At 40.3% G+C, this 19,695-nt stretch overlaps 1 protein-coding gene across 5 annotated transcripts in view; it reads left to right on the forward strand.

Annotated features, from left to right (window-relative positions):
* The window catches only part of TMTC1 (transmembrane O-mannosyltransferase targeting cadherins 1), a 238,146-nt gene that overhangs the window by 12,224 nt on the left and 206,227 nt on the right, over positions 1–19,695 (forward strand). For 4 of the 5 annotated variants that reach the window (XM_036299239.1, XM_036299240.1, XM_036299241.1 and 1 more), the window contains exons 2-3: positions 16,590–16,663; positions 19,148–19,324. In XM_036299239.1, the coding sequence (XP_036155132.1) occupies positions 16,590–16,663; positions 19,148–19,324 (251 nt within the window). Of the gene's footprint in view, positions 1–7,939; positions 8,118–16,589; positions 16,664–19,147; positions 19,325–19,695 lie in introns of all 5 variants that reach the window. The other variant, XM_036299242.1, reaches the window with a different exon arrangement.

Here is a 19,695-nt window from a genome sequence, read left to right on the forward strand (position 1 = left end):
CAGATGTTGTTATTTATTGGTTGAATGATCTAAGAGGACTATAGAAACCACTTGCAAGCATTTGAGAGCAGTGATGATAGCAAGAGATGGGAAGAATAAAAATGGTGATAGAGGAAAACAGGAGAATATACTGTGTGTTTAATACTGAGCTGTGGAAACTCACCAGGGAAGTGTTGGAGAACCCATCATTTAAGACAGCAGAAACAGATGATAAGGGGTACATTTAATTTTTTTCTTTTCCCTGATTTGTAGTTCTTATTGGAAAAGAATGTATGTTGTGTTATTCCTGAGAAAACTGGATTTTTCTGGTAAGCATGGTAACCATCTGTAGTCTTCCCTTAAGCTTTGAGAACTCTATCTCTGTTCCTAGTATCACCTATCTTGAATCACTGGGTTGCTTGGGGCAGATTTCTGGGCCCCATTTTAGATCTCCTGACTAAGAATATCTTGGGATGTGATCAGGGAATCAGCAATAATAGCTACCATACCAGGTGGTTCAGAATCCTCGGAACCACTGAGACTCAATGGGAACCTATATTCAAATAGGTTGAGATGCCAAAGTCTCCCTAGCATAATGTAGAGAAAGAAATCCAAAGCTCTTTAACATAGGAATATTAGGATGCCTTCAAACACCTCCCACCCATTTCTCTACTTTATCCTCTGAAAGGGCCAGGCGATTTCCCTTCACCAGGACACTGGGAAATGCATTGGTGAGGGAGCATCTGCAGCTTTGAGAAGCTCCATGTTGGCTCTTTTCTGAAGGCGAAGGAAGTGTAATGTGGGAGATGCTGCCATTGAGGTGGGCTTTCTGGTTTCGGTGGGTGTGATGGAACCCGGAGTTCCAGAAGGCAAGAGCTTAGCTGCATTTACTGTGAAGGCAGCAGGGGCAAGTGGAAATCAGAATGTTTTGACCCACAGGCATCATTGGTGGTGGCATATTAATTATGTTGTCCCAGGGAATGAAGTAGATGGTCCTCTTAAGTGTTGCTGGATCTGTAGACCAGAAAAACTTCAGGTTCGGGGCCAAAAAGCAGACTTGAGTCACTGCAATGAAGAGTCATGGCCTCTGTGCCTTTTCCAGACTTCTGACAGTTTCTGAGGGTAGACCTGTCTGACTGAGGAAGGACCCTAGCGCAGTCCCTAGTACAGTGGTTCTCAACCTTCCTAATGCCGCGACCCTTTAATACAGTTCCTCATGTTGTGGTGACCCCCAACCATAAAATTATTTTTGTTGCTACTTTATAACTGTAATTTTGCTACTGTTATGAATCGTAATGTAAATATCTGATATGCAGGATGTATTATCATTGTTACAAATTGAACATAATTAAATCATAGTGATTAATCACAAAAACAATATGTAATTATATATGTGTTTTCTGATGGTCTTAAGCGACCCCTGTGAAAGGGTCGTTCGACCCCCAAGGGGGTCACCACCCACAGGTTGAGAACTGCTGCCCTAGTAGAAGTCTGTTCCCGAGATACAGCTTGTTTTTATTTTTCTAAACCAGAGCTATTTTTTTCAAAAAAGAAAATTGAAAGAGAGGCATGGGCTTTTTCTGAAAGAGAGCTCTGGGCTGTAATAGTGTGAGGAGATGGGGTGGGGCAGCCAAAAATTTTTCTTCTCCCCTCCCTATCCCTCTTCCTGAGACTGCTTGGTGCCAAACTGTGTGAACCTGTGACCTTTCCTGAGGACTGGTACCCTCTGATTGTTGTGTGCTCATTATGGCCCAATCTTTCTGGGCAGTTGTACAAGGAGGCAGAGGAGTTCAGATGAAGGAGGGATGCTGTGCATTCATATTTGCCAAAATCTGGAAGGCTTTCAACCACTCAAACATGATTATTAAGATTATTTCAGAAAAATATTTTATTTCCCATTGCTTGCCTAGTTTTAAATGAGAAGTGAAGGCTAAATCAAATAAAAATTAGATATTGTAGCATTGGAAGGGAAAGGTGATCTTTTCCAACTTCCCAGTTATGGTAAGTTTTATTTGTTCATTTAGTAAACTTTCATTTAGACTCTACTGTGTGCTAAGTTCAATGGATACAATGATGAAAAGAAATCAATTTCTTGCAATGTCTGAAAAATGCTATAATATTTGAAGAATATAATAAAAGAATTTAAGAAAAATGAGTACATACTGTAAAGGAATACATTCAGGGTGATGTGGAATAGGAGAGACTGTGCTTTTTAGATTGTATTTAAGGTGGACTGTTGTCATGCTTCTGTGTGGACCTATTCTAGTTTTAAATATTCTGTCTTTGAGCTGAAGTCTGCCTCCTAGTAGTTGGCAGGCACTATGGCAAATTGTGAGTACTTGTGCCATCCAAATGGGCACCCAAATATTTCCATGCCATCTCAATGGGCACTCAAATATTTCCCTGCAGCCAAGTAGACCCAGAGTTGCCAGGTCTTCTAATATTTGAAGAGAAGCTGGATTTTTTTTAACTTTTTTTTCTTTATTAAGGTATTACATATGTGTGCTACCCCTCTAGAGCCCCCCCAAAAAAACCGTTCATGCCCTCACCCCCCTGGTGTCTAAGTCCATTGGTTATGCTTATATGCATGTAAGTCCTTTGGTTGATCTCTCTCCCTTACCCCCACCCTCCCCTACCTTCCCTCTGAGGTTTGAGCATTTGATCGATGCTTCTCTCTCTCTGGATTTGTTTTTGTTCATCAGTTTATGTTCATTATAATCCACAAATGAGTGAGATCATGTGATATTTAACTTTCTCTGACTGACTTATTTCGTTTAGCATAAACGAAAGAGAAGCTGGAAATTTTTATATGAAAAGCACCTGTTTTAAAAATGTTGCTTTTTTTTTTTTTTAAGTGTATACAGGTGAAACAAAACAATTTGCAGGCTAAACCTAGCTCTTTGGGTAGTGTGTTTGGAACATTGTAATTGGATCATAGTTTCCCCTTTGGGAGCTACTTAGGATAAGTGCATTGCTTCAGTATTTCACTCATTCATTCATTCATTCATTCACTCGTGCTTCCATCCATTCATTAATTTATTGTGTGACCACTATGCACCACACATTGTGCTACACTGGGCATACAACCATAAATATGGCAAAGATCCTTTCCTCTGGAGAACTTGGTATAATTTCTGTCATCTTTCTCTAGTCTGAGCATCCCAATTTCCTCAAATCTACTTTCCTGAGATATCACCTTGAGATCCTCCCATCCCCCTACATCATGGAACTCTCTTGTAAAAGTGCCTTCATATTTAAATAGCACTCCAAGGGACTGCTGTCTCACATTGGATACCGCCCACTTTCCCACACCTGCCTGCAGTTAGAATACCTCCCTCTTCCCTATCTCTGCTCCTGGTAGGTTCTTCCATTGCTAGAATTTTTTAAACTAGCCATTAATTATCTGTTTAAGTGCCTCTCTTTCTTTTACTATGCCGTTATCTCGTTGGTAGCAAATGCCATGTCTTCTCTTTGTATCTCCGGGCCCTACATCATACCTGACATGTAGTAGGTGCTCAATAAACATCCATTGGAGTGAATTGAAATGAAAAATAGTTTGACTTACTGTCTAACTATTGTCTGTCTGTTGGTGGATTGGTCTTTCTGGATATCCAAGACACAAAACTCTTGGAGTTTAGGGCAAACTAACAGCCCTCGGACAATACCATGTGTACAGTTTTAATGTGATCACACGTATTTTGTTCTCTTTTATGTCTAAATGTGGGTCTTTACTCTTGCCCATATTCTGAGTTAGAATTAATGAACAATTTCAGGCATTTAAACTCCTTGTGACTCTCCATCAGTCAGTTTCCCAGGACAGCAGTTCTCCTGCCCAGTTACAGAGCTCCTGCGAGCTTAGTCAGCATACACCATAGATTCATTTAAGTCTTTGATAAAAATATTGGACAGACCAGAGATTATATCAGAATCCTGTGACATACACTAGAGGTCTTCATCCATGGAGACATTGATTTATTATTCACCACTCTTCATGTGAGCTACAAATCTATCTTACTCCATCTTGTACGCAAGGAGATTCTGAGAGATTTTGTACATGCCTTCGTTAAAATAAAGACAAGCTGTGTCTTCCACATCCCCTGTCCTATTAAAATATGAGTTTGATCAGTTAAAGCTCCTTTTTGTAATCCCACATTGGCTCCCCAAATCAGAGATTCCCCCTTCCCCCCCAGTGCTCACAAATAGGATAAGTTCTAAAATTTTGTTTCTCATTTTGTTTCATGGTCCCTTGTCTATAGTTTGGAGAGTTCACTCCCCATCTTTTTAGACATTTGAGGAGCTCTACAAACTCTAGATTCTAGGTGATTTCTCAAAGCTGAGATTCACCAATGTTAGGTGCCATGTGAGAGGCTCATACTTTTACCTTATTAATGCAGTGATTCCCCATTCAGCAATTTATTTTTATATTTTGGAATCTAATTGAATTCATTTAAAATACGAGGCACTCTGTCCTAACCCATTTCCAGAAATAACAGTCTATATAGTTGTTACCTGCACATTTTCAGATATGATACATATGGACCACAAAGGTGACTTATGTCTACCATTTTACATCATTTTTAGAAGGACAGAGGAATATATGTGCCTCATAAAAGCGTGGTGATCTATAATAATAAAAGTGAAATATGCTAATTAGACCAGATACCCTTCCGGACGTCCTTCCAGATGACCTTCCAGATATAGCCGGGGTTGTGAGGGAAGCCTGGGTCCTGGGTGCCAGAGGGAAGCCCGTGCCAGCAGCTGGGGTAAGGAAGGCCTACTCCTACACAAATTTTGTGCATCGGGCCTCTAGTGTAGTAATAATAACACTATCTTTAATTATGCTTTTGTACTTTTCAAATAGTTGAATAATTGGAGACATTAGGAAAATATTGTCTGATATTGCCCACCTGTTAAAACCAATGCTGTTATTTGTAATTCCAAATTATTCTCTACAGCATCATATCTGTGGGAATAGCCAAATACATCAGCGATTTGGGTTTACTAGATGCTTTCTCTTTATTGCCATTTTTATAACTAACAGAGTAAGACGTATCCTTGTACATTGAAAAGAATACTCCTATGCATTCTCCTCTACACACACTCACAATACCTCTGACAGCAGATATGTGGGTTTACTCCAAACAACTGACCAATTCTCTGACACCAGCTGGATGTCCGACATTTCAATTTAATTCTGGCACTGTCTGCCTGGAGTTAGCATCCGATCCCCCAGGTTAACAGCTCAGTCTCATAAGACTGCTCCCACTTCAGATGTCAGTCAATCATAAGTAGTGGATCCCTATGTTACCTACATTTTGTCCAACTTGACTACAAATTGGGAGTTCCCAAGGCCATGCCTCAGGTTCAATAAATAATTCATGATAGTGGCTTGCAGAACTCAGGGAAACACATATGTTTAGTGTTAATTATATAACAAAGGTAAAAAGAGACTGGAGGGTTCCGAGCACAAGTGCTTCTGTCCGCTTCAAGTTGGGGTACTCAACCCTTTTGTCACTTGGATGGGTTCACCAACCTGGAAGCTCTCTGAACCCTGTAGTTTAGGGATTTTTATGGAGGCTTCATCATGTAGACATGATTTATTATTAACTCAACCTCCAACCCCTCTTTCAACCCTGGAGGTTGGGGGTGGAGCTGAAATTTCCATTCTTCTAATCAAGGCTTGGTCTTTCTGGGAACAAGCATCTACCTTGAAGCCAGCCCACCAAAAGTCACTTCATTAGGACAAAAGACACCTCTATCATCCAAGGAATTCCAAGGGCTTTAGGAACCAGGGACAGAGACCAAATATTAGAACAATAGATGCTCCTAGCACCTTCATTGCTAAGGAAATGATGAAGGTTTTATAGAATCTCTGACCAGGAGTCAGGGTGAAGACTAAAATATGTATTTCTTATCATATCACATATATGTATGTTTATTTAAATACTTTTGTGGTTATTTCCTTATGGAAAGTTTTTAGAAGTGGAATTTTTGGTCATAGGTATGTATTTTTTAAAGCCTTTGATACATAGTGACAGCCTCAAGACTTTCCAATTTGGACATCCCCTAACCGGATTTGAAATTGCCTATTTCTCTTAAAATCCCAGGTCTGGTTGAAATTTAAATTAATGGCTTAGTAGTTAGTTGATTTGCCAAGCTCAGCCTGCTGATGTGGAAAACAGTGTAAAATCAACCCCAGGGGATAGGCCCTTAGGGAATTGCACCTGAGTAGTTCGAGGATGGGGACTTGGCCTTGCCCTTCTCACAGCTTAACCATCCACAGCTTTCTGATTTCCAGTAGCTCTCACCATATGTGGGATCTCTCACCCTGGAATGGGACACCGTTCTCCCTTTAGTTGGACCTGCCAGTCCCCTAGTTCCTTGTGGTTCCTCCTTCCCTTTGGGTGAGTTATTTCACACCAGGCTCTCGTCTTGAGGATGCTTAGGTGTTCACAGACTCATGGGTCTGCCAACACAGCTGGCGTCAGAGCCCTGGAGTTGGATCCCACACAGTAATTCACTTTTCTAAGCTTAGTTAGGACCATGATGACTTCAATGGGAATGAAAGTGGAGGCAATTAGTAACTATGACATTTAGATTCATGTGTCCAAATAAAGCTTGAGGTGTTTAAAATTCTGTAGGTTAAAGCTGTGCATGAATCAAAGTCAGATACTGAGAATATGTATATGTCATCACTAAAGTTGACTTTTACATTCTCGATTGTTTTGGCAAAGAGGAGATGTTTCTATAAGAAGCAGATAAAAGACATGAGAATAAAGATGTGGGATTACTATTTTGGATAAGTTGGCTGGAGTATAGACAATTATGGGTAATACCACCTAGGGTGTATATGTTCCCCCAAAACAACCATACCCCATGTGACTGAACTTTTTCTATAACCCCATAAACTCAATTGGGAACATTACGTCCTATTATTAAATTTAAGGCAACCTTTTGAAGTCTCTCTGTCCTGCATTTCTATCTCAGGAAAGTATTTTTTAAGATGTTGAACAATACATTTCCTTTTTCTTTGTGGTTCTCTTTTTAGTTTTTTTTCGTAATGATCTTACCATTCAGAGATCTGTGGGAATTTATGTTAGGAAACATTTAATACAAATTCTGAAATGCTATGCTTTTGCTCATCCTTTTAAACTCAACTGCAGCTGGTACCAGGATGTAGGTGCCCTGAAGCTTGCTTGTGGGCTGGTAATTAACAATGATTTCTGGTGCATAATCTGGAAATTTCCTGGTAGCACCATGGAAATTCTCTCTGGGTGAGAGAATACTTTTATGCCTTTTTTGTCCCAACTGTGACCACAGTCACAGTCCTGTGGTTTCTTTCTCATCTCCATCGGCTGTGGCTCTGACCCACAGCCCTGTGGACTTGCCTTTGAACACTTACTCACCCTGGAAGAATCAGGAGTGAAGCAAGAGTGTTGTTGGGGTGTTTGCATTAGCCATGAAGAGAGGGAAAGGTTCAGCACCTATCTGTCTACCTTCTCAGTAAGACCACATAGTTTTCTGAAATAATATTGTATTGCATTTGCAGTGATTTCTGCAGAGAGGAAAAATCCGAGATAGGAAAAAGTGATACTCATATGTAGAGTAGCCTGGTGTTGGGAGTCATCCTATATAATAAAAAGCTAATATCCAAATTGTCCTCTTGACCGGAAGTTTGACCCGGGGTTCAACTGAGAGGTCAACTAGGGGGCAGGGCTGGCCGGCCAACTGCCCATGGCCTCCCCCCCCCATTTCCCGGAATCCCCCTGGGCTGGCCCGATCGGCCCCAATTGGGGCGGGTGGCTGGACCCCACCAGTGCACGAATTCGTGTACCAGGCCTTTAGTTTAAAAATAATCACTTGAACAGCTTACTTTTTTAAATGATGGATTCCCTCTGATTTCCTGTACTTATGTTCTGTTGGTAGTTAATCATTTTTGTTTTTGTCTTCTTTGTTCCAGGCTAAACATATTTTTGACTGGCATGAACCCATTTTACTTTCATGCAGTGAATGTAATTTTGCACTGCCTGGTGACTCTTGTGCTGATGTACACCTGTGATAAAACTGTCTTCAAGAATCGTGGACTCGCTTTTGTTACAGCATTGCTCTTTGCTGTGCATCCTATTCACACAGAGGCGGTGAGTGTAATTGGAACTCAATGAAATAAGAACCAAAAAACCCACTAAACTGATCTTTTTTTTCCATTTCAAAACCCTGTTAATTTAAAGCTCTACTAAAGTGTTTATATATAAATCATACTGCTTGGCAACTTCTCTTTTTGAAAGTTTAAATGGACTTTATTGTACCTCCAGGATTTAATTGCTTTTCTGAATAACCACTGTTATTATTACAGGTAGTAATAAATGGCCACCGTTCTTTATTTGCAGGAAATGTAAGTCCTAATGCGTTTTTAACAACAAGGGGAATTCTGAGATACTTATCATGCTGGCTCATTGTTCCCACTCTGCATTTATATTTTACCTTTTCTCACTCTGCTTTCTATTTAAAATATTTACAATGCAGAACTGTAAGTGCTGGGAGGAGGGCTATAAAAAGTGAAATTGACATTCAAGTTAGAAAGACAGAGTTAGGAAACTAACACATCGTTTTTCAAATTATCTAATATGAAGTGTTGTTATTTTGTGAAAGATGAGTATCCTATATAATAAAACCCTAATATGCAAATTGACTGCACAGCAGAATGTCTGGTTGCTATGATATGCACTGACCACCAGGGTGCAGATGCTTAACACAGGAGCTTACCCCTGGTGGTCAGTGCACTCCCACAGGGGAAGGCCAGAAGCCCTGAGCTGGGCTCATGGCTGGCGAGTGTGGTGATGGTGGCGGGAGTCTCTGCCTAAGCCAGCAGGCGGACATCCCCCCAGGGGTCCTGGACTGTGAGAGGGCACAGGCCAGGCTGAGGGACTCCCCTCCCCCAGTGCACAAATGTCGTGCACCAGGCCTCTAATTTACTTATAAAGTTAGATAGTTTAGATCTCTGGTCCCCTTTAAAATGTGACTTAGCCCTGGCCAGGCAGCTCAGTTGGTTGGACATTGACCATACACCAGAAGGTTGAGGGTTCTAGTTCCCGTTAGGGTATATACCTAGGTTGAGGGCAGGGAACCTGTTATCCTCCCATATTTTTCCTTGTCACTCAACAGAGTGCCTGCATCAAGCCAAGTACTCATGAATTATTTGTTGATTATGTAATTAATAAAACAAATCCTTAACCATGGCAACATGTTTAAATGTAATCGCCACATGTTTAAACTAAACCTCCTTCCCCCAAAATTTAAATTTTCAGTCCTTCCTGAGAAAATTTATGGTCTTGGTTTTGCTTTTGTTTAACAAAGGAGAGCGATATGTCCTACTAACCCCCTCTCCCACCCACTACATTCTATTTTTCTTTTTAAAAATAATGTATTACTATGTCTTCTAAAAAGCACATCTCTTTTGTCTAGTTCTCTGTCCTCCTCCTTAGGAACCTGAACTATTATCTATAATTAAATAATAGTCTCTTGATTTTACTTCCTAGTATAGATTGTTATGTAGGTCAAATTTCTTTGCCTCCTTCATCTCCTTGTGAATGCAAATAGTTTTTCTAACACTTTTTCCTAAATAAATGTCTAACTCTTTTCCCCTTTTAATCGTGTTACCATGGATTTTTTTTCCCTGATTACAACAAAAGCCTGTTAAAACCCTTTGTTAAAGGTCAATTTGCTAACAGGATTTTTCTTTTTTTTATTTAGAATTCAACCTAACTTTATCAGCTCATGATCACACTGCCAAAGGCTACCTAAGTTTTATGTTCTCCTACTCTGAAAGAATAGAATTAGGACTGTTATCATCCTATGCATTGTTCTTTCCTGAAGAAAATTTCACCCTAATATTCTAAACACAGATTTTCAACTGTACTTTAAAAATTATGTCAGAAACGTAATATGGTCTATAATTTAAAAAAATTGGCTTTGAGGACTGGCTGGCATTGCTTAATGGTTAGAACGTTAGCCCATACACCAGAGGGTCATGGGTTTGATTCCGTCAAGGACAGTAACGGCTTGCAGGTTTGATCCCTGCCCGCAGTTGGGGTGCATGTGGGAGACAACCAATCGATTTGTATCTCTCACATTGATGTTTCTGTCTATCTCTGTCTCCCTCTTTCTCCCTTTCCCCTTCCCTTCCATTTTCTCTAAAAATCAAAGGAAAAATTATCCTCACTGGAAAGGCTAAAGCACATACCCATAAATACATAGAAGACCCAGCAATATCCTAATATATAAAAAGCCAGGGGCCATCACAACAGAAACAATCAGACGGATGACCAAACAGCAGGCTGCATGGGGTGACCAGTCCGGCAAGGGGTTAGTGAGGGATGACCAACCACTGAACAGCAGGCTTCATGGGGCGGCCAGGCTGGCAGTGGGGGCAGTTGGGGGTGACCAGGGAAGCAGGGGGGGGGCAGTTACTGGCAACCAGGCTGGCAGGGAGGGCAGTTAGGGGTGACCAGGCTGGAAGGGCAGGGCAGTGAGGGGCAACCTGGCCGGCAAGGGCGGGGGGCAGTTAGGGACAACCAGGCCAGCAGGCAGAGGCAGTTAGGGGTGACCAGGCAGGCAGGCAGGTGAGTGGTTAGGAGCCAGGATTGTGAGAGGGATGTCCCAGATTGGAGAGGGTATAGGCTGGGCTGAGGGGGACCCCCCCCCCCGCATGAATTTTGTGCACCGGTCCTCTAGTCTATACTAATAAAAGGGTAATATGCTAATTAGACTGGGTCAACTGGTCATCTTACAGACATCTGACTTCCTTCTGGACAAAGCCATCGTGGTGGGGGCTGAGGCAGAGGCAGTTAGGGGTGATCAGGCCAGCAAGGGAGAGCAGTTACGGGAGAGATCAGGCTGTCAGTGGGTTAGGCGCGACCAGACCAGCAGGGTAGGGCAGTTGGGGGCAATCAGACCAACAGGGGAGGGCAGTTTGGGGTGACCAGACCTGCAGGGGAGGGCAGTTGGGGGCAAACTGGCTTGCAGGGGAGGGCAGTTGGGGGTGACCAGGCCTGCAGGGGAGGGCAGTTGGGGGCGATCAGGCCTGCAGGGGAGGGCAGTTGTGAGTGACCAGTCCAGCAGGGGAGGGCCGTTGGGGGTGAGCAGGCTGAGAGGGGAGGGCAGTTGGGGGCATTAGGCAGGCAGGCAGGTGAGTGGTTACTAAAACCAGAATCCCAGCAGAGAGAAAAATTATTTCCAATTTAAGTAGACAGGCACAAGTCACTTATTTACTCAATTTTTCAATAAATATTTGAGAGACTGTAATGTAGTTCTCATGCAGGGAAATAACAATGAATAAGATAAACACAGACCTTTCTTCATTTAAGGTCTTGTGATTCCTGGAAGGGTTTCTTGGTGGTTTATTTCTTAGAAAATTATGAGAAAAATCAGTAATTGGGAAAATGGGAAAATCATTGTAATTCTCTTATGAGAATTAAAATTTACTCATGATGGAGACAAGACATTGCTGGTTTGAAGGAATGCACTTTAGTCAAAAGTATGAGCAGGAAATGCTGGCATCTGGAGTTGAAAGTCAATGTCAATGTTTCTAGAATTCGGACAAGATAACAGAGGAGAGAATTGTCATGATCAAATCAGTTAATCCAGCCTTTAGCTGTTGCCAGGCATTAAGTGTGTGTTCCTGGCTCTGTCTGATGCTAATGGAACTCATCCTTGCAGGTAAAATGATGAATAACTTGATACAAATCCTATGAGTGGTATTCCAAGAAGTAATAAGTTTTGGGAGCAAATTAAATCCATAATTGGCAATTTCCACATTCTCTTAAGCTTGTCCAGAGATCTGAATGTTACATTATTTAAATTCTTACCAATTCTCTGATGTTTTTCCACTCTTTGAATATTTAAAGGATATAGGTCTCAGGTTATAACTACCCCCTTGGAGATGGAAACCTGCAACATCAGGCAGAAATACATGCTGTCCATCTGCATGTATTATTGAGCAAGTCTTTTTTCGCTTCCAGTACCCTCCAGTTCAGCCGACTTTGTCACGGAATCAAGCCCAGGGGCTCCAACTTAACATTCCAGCTCTGCTTCCCATTGCCCATGTCTGCCTCCTTTTCGTTTACTCCATGCTCTCATTCCCTTATGCCTTGTCTCCGTATGTGCTCAGGCCTCTCTTTCCTTGACCTGGAATGCTTCTGCGTCCCCTCTCTGGCCCAGGATTCACATTCTCCCGTCCTGAGCTCCCTGAAGTCTTTTTCAGCTTCCCTGTGTCTTAGTGTATAAGGCCAGCCTTTCCATGAAGCCTTCCCAGATCCTACAGTCAAAATTAATCCTTTTAGTCTTCCCATGGCAATGATTTCTCCTCTTTACGAGACATGCAGTTTCCCTGTGGCATATTAATACACTCTTTTTGACTCCTCACCAGATGTTAAACTCCTTGTGGCAGGCTGTATCCCTCCAGCTGGCATAATACCTGGCAAACCGGAGGCACTTGGAAAATGTTTGTTGACTGGAATAAAACAGGCAGTTACTGAACATGATGCTATTGGCTAATTGAATCACAGTGAGTGGCTGGTCTAGGCATATAGTCATTGCTGACAAGCATCTTTATTTTAGACATCTAACCCCTAGCCCCAGAGATCCTAACTGAACACGAATTTAGAATAGGTGTTCAGTGAAGGCTTGGTGGTTTGAAATTGGCAACAGAGTCTACCAGTATTAACACTAACATTTTAACACTCATGCTGACCTTCTGCTCCAAGGGACACTGCATTTTTTATATCTGGGCACACACAGCTGGCATATTCTGCCACTGCTGTTTCCCAGCAGCACTAGCTGGCTGCAATTCGAGAAGCAGGGCTTCAGGCGCCTTTAATGCATTAGTTATGCTTGCCTTGCTTATTATTGCCTCATGCCAGCTTGCTACACCCACTATCAGCTTGCAAGTCTCGCTGTTGTCCAAGTTGGCCACATCAGTTGTGCTATGATGGATGTCCCTCTGGGCCCAAAGGCCTGGCCTTATTCCAAGACTTTGTTGCTGGCCAGCTGGACTCTCTGTTTAACCCTCAGGAGGCCCTACAGCTGATGCTGAGCTCAGTGCTCATGGAGGCAGAGGTGTATACTGAGCAGATTTGGGCTTCGCGGGTGAACCATGTGCAATTAGTTGTTGCTTTACAGATGGTGAGTTTGAGCTTGGCCTTGACACCAAGGTGACACCACATTGTCACTGCCCGCCTCCCTTGAGTCATACAGTCTTCCTGATTGGGAACTCAAGTTCTTCCTAGATTAATGGATCGATGAACAGTGTGTGGTCCAGGCAGCCACACTGTTAGGTAACTCTGCACTGACAATGAAATTATTTGATCATGTCCAGGTTTCTCTTGCTATCAATTGAACTAGAATTTTTCTCAATATGTGACTTGCCATCAATCTATATGCAGGCATATAATTGAATTACTTTTATTCCTAGTTTAACTAATAGATAGATTATTCAATAAAGTTAAAACATCATAGAGGCAATCCTTAAAGTAGAAAGATGACTTCCATAGGCCACACAGAACGTCCTGTCCCGGGGCTAAGCGCTGGCCCCTTTCTCTGCCGGGAGCAGGAAGAAAGAAGGGCGCCAGTGTTGAGCGGGCACTTTATATGTATCATCTCATTACTTACAGCAGGAACATGAGGTAGGGGGTATTGTACACATTTTATAGATAAGAAAACCAAATTTCAGAAATTAAAGATAACAAAAGTGAGTCTCACTCTTACTCAAATGGCAAAGGTATCTATGTTCAAGCCTGGGATGGTCTAGCTCCCTGGTGCGGCATTGCCTCTCCTTTATCACTGCAAAGTGTGCTCATTGTATGAGGAGATTTATAGGTATATTTCCCAGAAAACTATTTTCTGCCATTAATTATTGACTGAGTCTCAAATACACTGTGGACTTCAGGTATGATTTGGGTGATGCTATATTCTGTGCCTGAAATGTTAACCCAGTTCGTTTCCCTGGTGAACTCCTAATCTTTAAGGTCCAGCTCATCCGTGACCTTGTCTTTGCAGCATTCTTTGAACCATATGCCATTTTTTTTTCCTTTACAGTTTTCTTCCTTGGATTTAAAAAAATTAAGAGAAATTCACACACATTTTAAGCTGTGTAATAATACAAAGATTTATAAATAGCCCTCTGTCTCCCACCTCTATTCCATTTCGGCTCCTTTCTGAATAAAAAATTTTAAAAAAAATAATATAAAACTTAAACAAATATAATGAACATATATTCTTTGTCCAGACTCACCAATTTTTCAAATATTGCCACATTTGTTTTACCATTCTTTTTATCTTTCTCCCTTAATATATAAAATCATTGTTTTCTGAAGCATTTGAGAGCAGGTTGCATTTCATGCCCCTTTACATCTTAATTTAGATGTATATTCTAAACTAAGGCCATTAGTCAACATTTCACTTTAGTCTCCTTAAGTTTGGAACAGTTACATATCTTTCACTTTAGTCTCCTTAAGTTTGGAACAGTTACATATCTTTCTGTAATATAATATATAGCTTTAAATGTAATTTAAAACTTATGTTAGAATGTATATAACAAAATTTTATTAATATGATCTTTATAACTTTGAAATCCATAATGTTATATAACATATGCTATATTACACACTTAAAATATAAATATGCAATTCATACTACATATTATATGTTTTTAGTATTTAATGCAATATTTAAATGTAGTGTATTAAAATTGTATAATATATAAATAATAATATATTCTATGTAAATACATAATATAGAAATATATAAAAATAAAATATATAAAATGTAAATACATAATATATATTATGTAAGTACAACATATGCCTACAGCATATAATGTGTGCAATATCATATTATCATAGATTATAGTGAGTTGTGATATAATTAGTAAATCAAGATATAATATAAATGAGAAGATATATTTAATATTATAAAATTATAATATAGAATTATTATATTTTAGACTTCATTAATTATTAATTTAAGTATATGTTAATTTATGTATTTTATTAGAATATTCTTATTTTTGGTTTGTCCTCTGACTTTTCATGATTATATTCAGGTTATGTGTTCCTGGCTGTCATACTACACAAGGGATGTGTCCTTCAGGATACCACATGCTTAGGTGTGCCATGTCGATTTGCCCTTTATTGACGAGGTTAAATTCTATTCCCCAGTCAAGGCATAGTGCAATGTAGCACATTTTCTCCATAGTAGAATTATTCTTTTTACTTATTCAACTAATACGTAATTGGTGAGGAAATGGTTTGAAGCCCTGCAAATATCTTGTGCCTCATTAAACTTTCATACCTTAGATTTAGCATACATTGATAATTTGTGATGTTTCTTGAGCAAGTCAATCTTTACTCATATGGAGAAGCAAAATGGCTATTTTCCAACTGCACTACTCCCTCTATATTCATTAACTGGATTTTTAATGTAAGGAAGAGCTCTCCATCCTTTTTCTTTCACTTGCTTACTGTATATATGTAGGTACTTACACATGCATTGGTCCACCTAGCCATCCATCCATCCATCCATCCATCCATATCTTTATTATCATTATGCATTCATGAATGCCTTTTCAATGATTTATAATTTTTAAAGTCTTTCTTATTTTGATGTTCAAATTGTCTCATATTTGGTCAGTGGCTTGTCACTGGCTTCTGTGTCCTTTTGACACATGAACCTGTCATTTTCTGTGCACTTTCTTAGTTTCTAACGTGAGAAGATGATCCATCCAAGCTTCTCTTGCAGCTCCCCAGCCTCAGCCCTGCAGCCCATGCTCTCCTTAGTGGAGGAATGGCTTGCAGTTAGTGCCGGGATGGCTCTTTGCTCCTGAGGTGTTTGCTTTTAAACTCTTTCAGTGACAGAGCTAAGAAATACACACATGTGCATATACTCACATATAACAACGATGAGTTCAGACTCATTCCCATTCTTGTTAGAATTATTGATTCCTCAACTTATTTTTACTAGTGCTGTGTAGATGTCTTCTGCTCCACTAGCATTCCAGGCCCAAAGACTAGCACACTGTCTGGCACTCAGTCATTGCTCAAAAAAAGTTTTTTGAAAAGCCCTGGCTGATATGGCTCAGTTGGTTGAGTGTCTTCCCATGTACCAAAAGGTCTCTGGTTTGATTCCCAGTCAGGGCACATGCCCGGGTTGTGGGCTTGATACCTAGTAGGGGGCATGTGGGAGACAGCCGATCTATGTTTCTCTCTCAACTGTTTTTCTCTCTCTCTCTCTCTAAAAAAAATCAATAAAAAACATATTTAAAAAGATATTTTGAATAAAACAACAAATGAAGAAACTTTGATGCTGTGAATTAACCTTCTATGGGAGAAAGGTTAAAAATGAAAAGAAGCATGGAAGTCTTGCCCCTTCTTCTTTTCTCCTTCTATAAATGTATTATTAAATATATATGATAAACAGAGTTGGTTAGAATTTGAATAACAACGTGTTTCCCATTTTATTACACTTTGCAGTCATCTAAATCCAAAAACATTTTTGTAATACTCTACTGAAAGTAATTTTCTGAAGTTTTAATTTTTAATTTTTTTCAAACATCCTAGGTAGCTGGAATTGTTGGCAGAGCTGACGTATTAGCGTGCCTGCTGTTTCTGTTGGCCTTTCTCTCCTACAACAGGTATGAATAGCTAAGGGTGTCCTTCTCTGTGATTACAGTCATGCTCTCCTTTGGGAATTTCTGCTGTGTGTGTGTGTGTGTGTGTGTGTGTGTGTGTGTGTTCGTGTTCTCAGCATCTGCCTGAGAGAGGAAGGAGGCTTCTTGGTGTTGAAATGCTCAGAGAGCTCCCCCGAGACCTGGCATAGGACATCCTCTCCTTTCCAAGTGCCAGGTGTTCTCTCTTCCAGCCACATTCTGAACCATGTCATAGCCTTTTGTAGGAACTGCACTCCCAGGACTAGGAAGACAAGCTCTTGCTTCTTGTTTTCCTTTTACTTACAGTTTCTGACTGAGAATGGAATTTGGAATCATAGCTCTGAGCAAAAATAAATTGGGTGTAGTCCTTTCTCTTATTTGCCTATGATTTGTTCAATTTTTCCTTTTCATTTTTGGTACTCTTCCCCCCACCCCACCCCTTCTTATCCTCATTAAAGTAGCTCAGAGCTTAAAACCATTCTGAATTGAAAGTCATGGTTCTCAACTGTGGTTTTCCAATTTGCATATCCTTTCAAAATATACAGAAGCTACTTGCTTTTGGGAGATTCAAAAGCAATAAAATAATTTTCCATTATATTGCCTGTTTCCCCCCGGTGTGATCAGGTTATCACCTGTGTTGTGAAATATCCCCAAAGGGAAAGGAGCAGATTGAAAAGAGAATGTAAATAAGGGCAGATGACTCAGAGGATGGCCCAGAAAAAAGGGGTCAGTGAACCATGTTGCCCTCCTTCGTGGAGGATGGCCTGGCCTGGCTAAGGATTTGTGAACCTTGATCTTTGGATCATTTCATCGATCTATATCCTCACAAAGCCCAGGGACTCTGGCAAACACTGTTCTAAACCAGTGGTTCTCAGTATGCGGCAAATTTGCCCCTACTTCCCCAGGGGACATTTGACAATGTCTGGAGACACTTTTGCTTGTCTCAACTTGCTAGACCGAGGATCCTACAATGTACAGGGGCAGGCTTTACAGTAAAGAATCATCTTCCTCAAAACGCCAATAGCACTGAAATTGAGAAACCCTGTTGTAAACCAATTTAGACTTTGGATCCGGAATCTAATGAATTAAGTCTTAGGAAGTTCGGGTAAAGAGCAGAGCCTTTAGTATAGTACCAGTCTTCTAGTCCTGGCTTTGTGACCTCCCATTGCATTGCTAGTCATGCATAAAGATGTGAAAATCTTAAAACTATAAATCCAAGTGCAACAATTGTTTCCTGTTTACTCTGGTGTCAGAACAAGATTAATAATTGCTTTTAGTTTAGTTTCAACTTGTTCTTTTGAGCTTTCTCTGTGTGTTTAGGAACACGATTGGGCCTGCAGCGTAGCCATGTTTATGCGATAATGAGCTATAGCATCACAGGTTTCTGTTGTGCCTGCCATTCTCACTTTTAGCAATTTAAGCTATAGCTCAGCATTGAAGAAGAATGCATATCCACTGGCATATACTTTTATGCAACTGCTTTTAGACATAAGAGTAAGGGTAAGACATCACAACTACAGAAATATTGGCCTTTTCTTCAAAGGAGTGGGAGCTGATGGGCGTGGCACTTCCTGGAGGAACAGTGGTGTTTCTTCGTGTGGGGCTGGTTCCCTTTTGTGAGATGAAAAAAAGACTTTACAGCTGGAGGGCTCTTGAAAATCCCTGCTGGAAATTATACTGAGGAAAAAAAAAAACACACCTTTATCTAATATGGCCTTCTGGGAAATAGATTTAAATATACAGATTAGGCGTAAGAAAAGAAAAAAGCTAAATCATCTGTATTTTCATCACACAGAGAAATGATGATTATGTTATGTGTGTGTGAGTGTGTGTATGTGTGTGTGTGTGTGTGTGTTGTGTGTACTTGTGTGCGTATATATATCTCCACTGATTTTTTTGTGTGTACAGAAGCATATAAAACACCTTCACTAAGATAATAATGGTGATGAACACTTAATATATATTTGGTTACTTAATGAATTCTCCCTCCAACACCGTGGTCCCATTTCACAGGGAAAGAAACTGAGGCAGAGAGGCAAAGTAACCTGCCCCCTATGACCCTGTTACTTAACTATAGAGCTATGATTGGAACCCAGGAAACCTGGCTCCGGAGTTCATGCATATGGTTTAGTAACCTGTGTTATTCACTTAAAATATATTCACCTAACCATCTTTCCATGTCACTAACAATGTCTCTATGGTAGCATTTTAAATGGCTTTTTACTGTTCATTTATTATATGCCAGGTTTTGTCGTAATTTTCACATACCTTAATTTAAGTATCAAAATCGGTACTAGGCATTTACTTTTTTCATCTTTGCAATTTTACATGATTCTATTAAAGAAATATTTGCTCACCTACTTATTTAGATTAAAATGAAATTGATGCTAGATCTTAGTGTTAAAAAGTGGTATTTCTTAGCAATCCACATTCTTCTTATATTAGAAGAATCTCAACCTTGTTTTTCAGGAGTGTGGACCAGTGCTGTGTTGGGGAGTGTTTCCCTTCCACGGCCTCTCCTTTCTTCTTGCTGCTCGGTTTGTTTCTGGGGACCTGCGCAATGCTGGTGAAAGAGACGGGCATCACAGTGTTTGGAGTGTGCTTGGTTTATGATCTCTTTTCCCTATCCCACAAGCAAGAGAAATCGTAAGTCCATTTGAATGTTTTGATGTTAAGCAGTGCATGGCTACATGGAACAGACTGGTCGATGCCCAAGGATAAGGAAGGGGAAGGGATTAGCTAAAGAACACATATGTATATGCCATGGACATGGACAGTAGGTGGTGAAGGCCAAGGGGGAGGGGGAGGCAGGCCAAGGGAGGAAAAAAAAGGGACACCTGCAATAATTTAAAAATTAATAATTTAATAATTTTTAAATTAATAATTACAAATTTTTAACAAAAAAGTTATCAATTAAAAAAAGAAATAAAGATTCCAGAGCCAAGTCACAAGAAAGTACTTAAATCAGTAATTTAAAAATTTCATTAAAAATATAAAAATATTTTCGTTAAACGTAA

Source organism: Myotis myotis, unplaced genomic scaffold (assembly GCF_014108235.1).
Source record: "Myotis myotis isolate mMyoMyo1 unplaced genomic scaffold, mMyoMyo1.p scaffold_m19_p_3, whole genome shotgun sequence".
In the NCBI taxonomy this organism is placed as follows: domain Eukaryota; kingdom Metazoa; phylum Chordata; class Mammalia; order Chiroptera; family Vespertilionidae; genus Myotis; species Myotis myotis.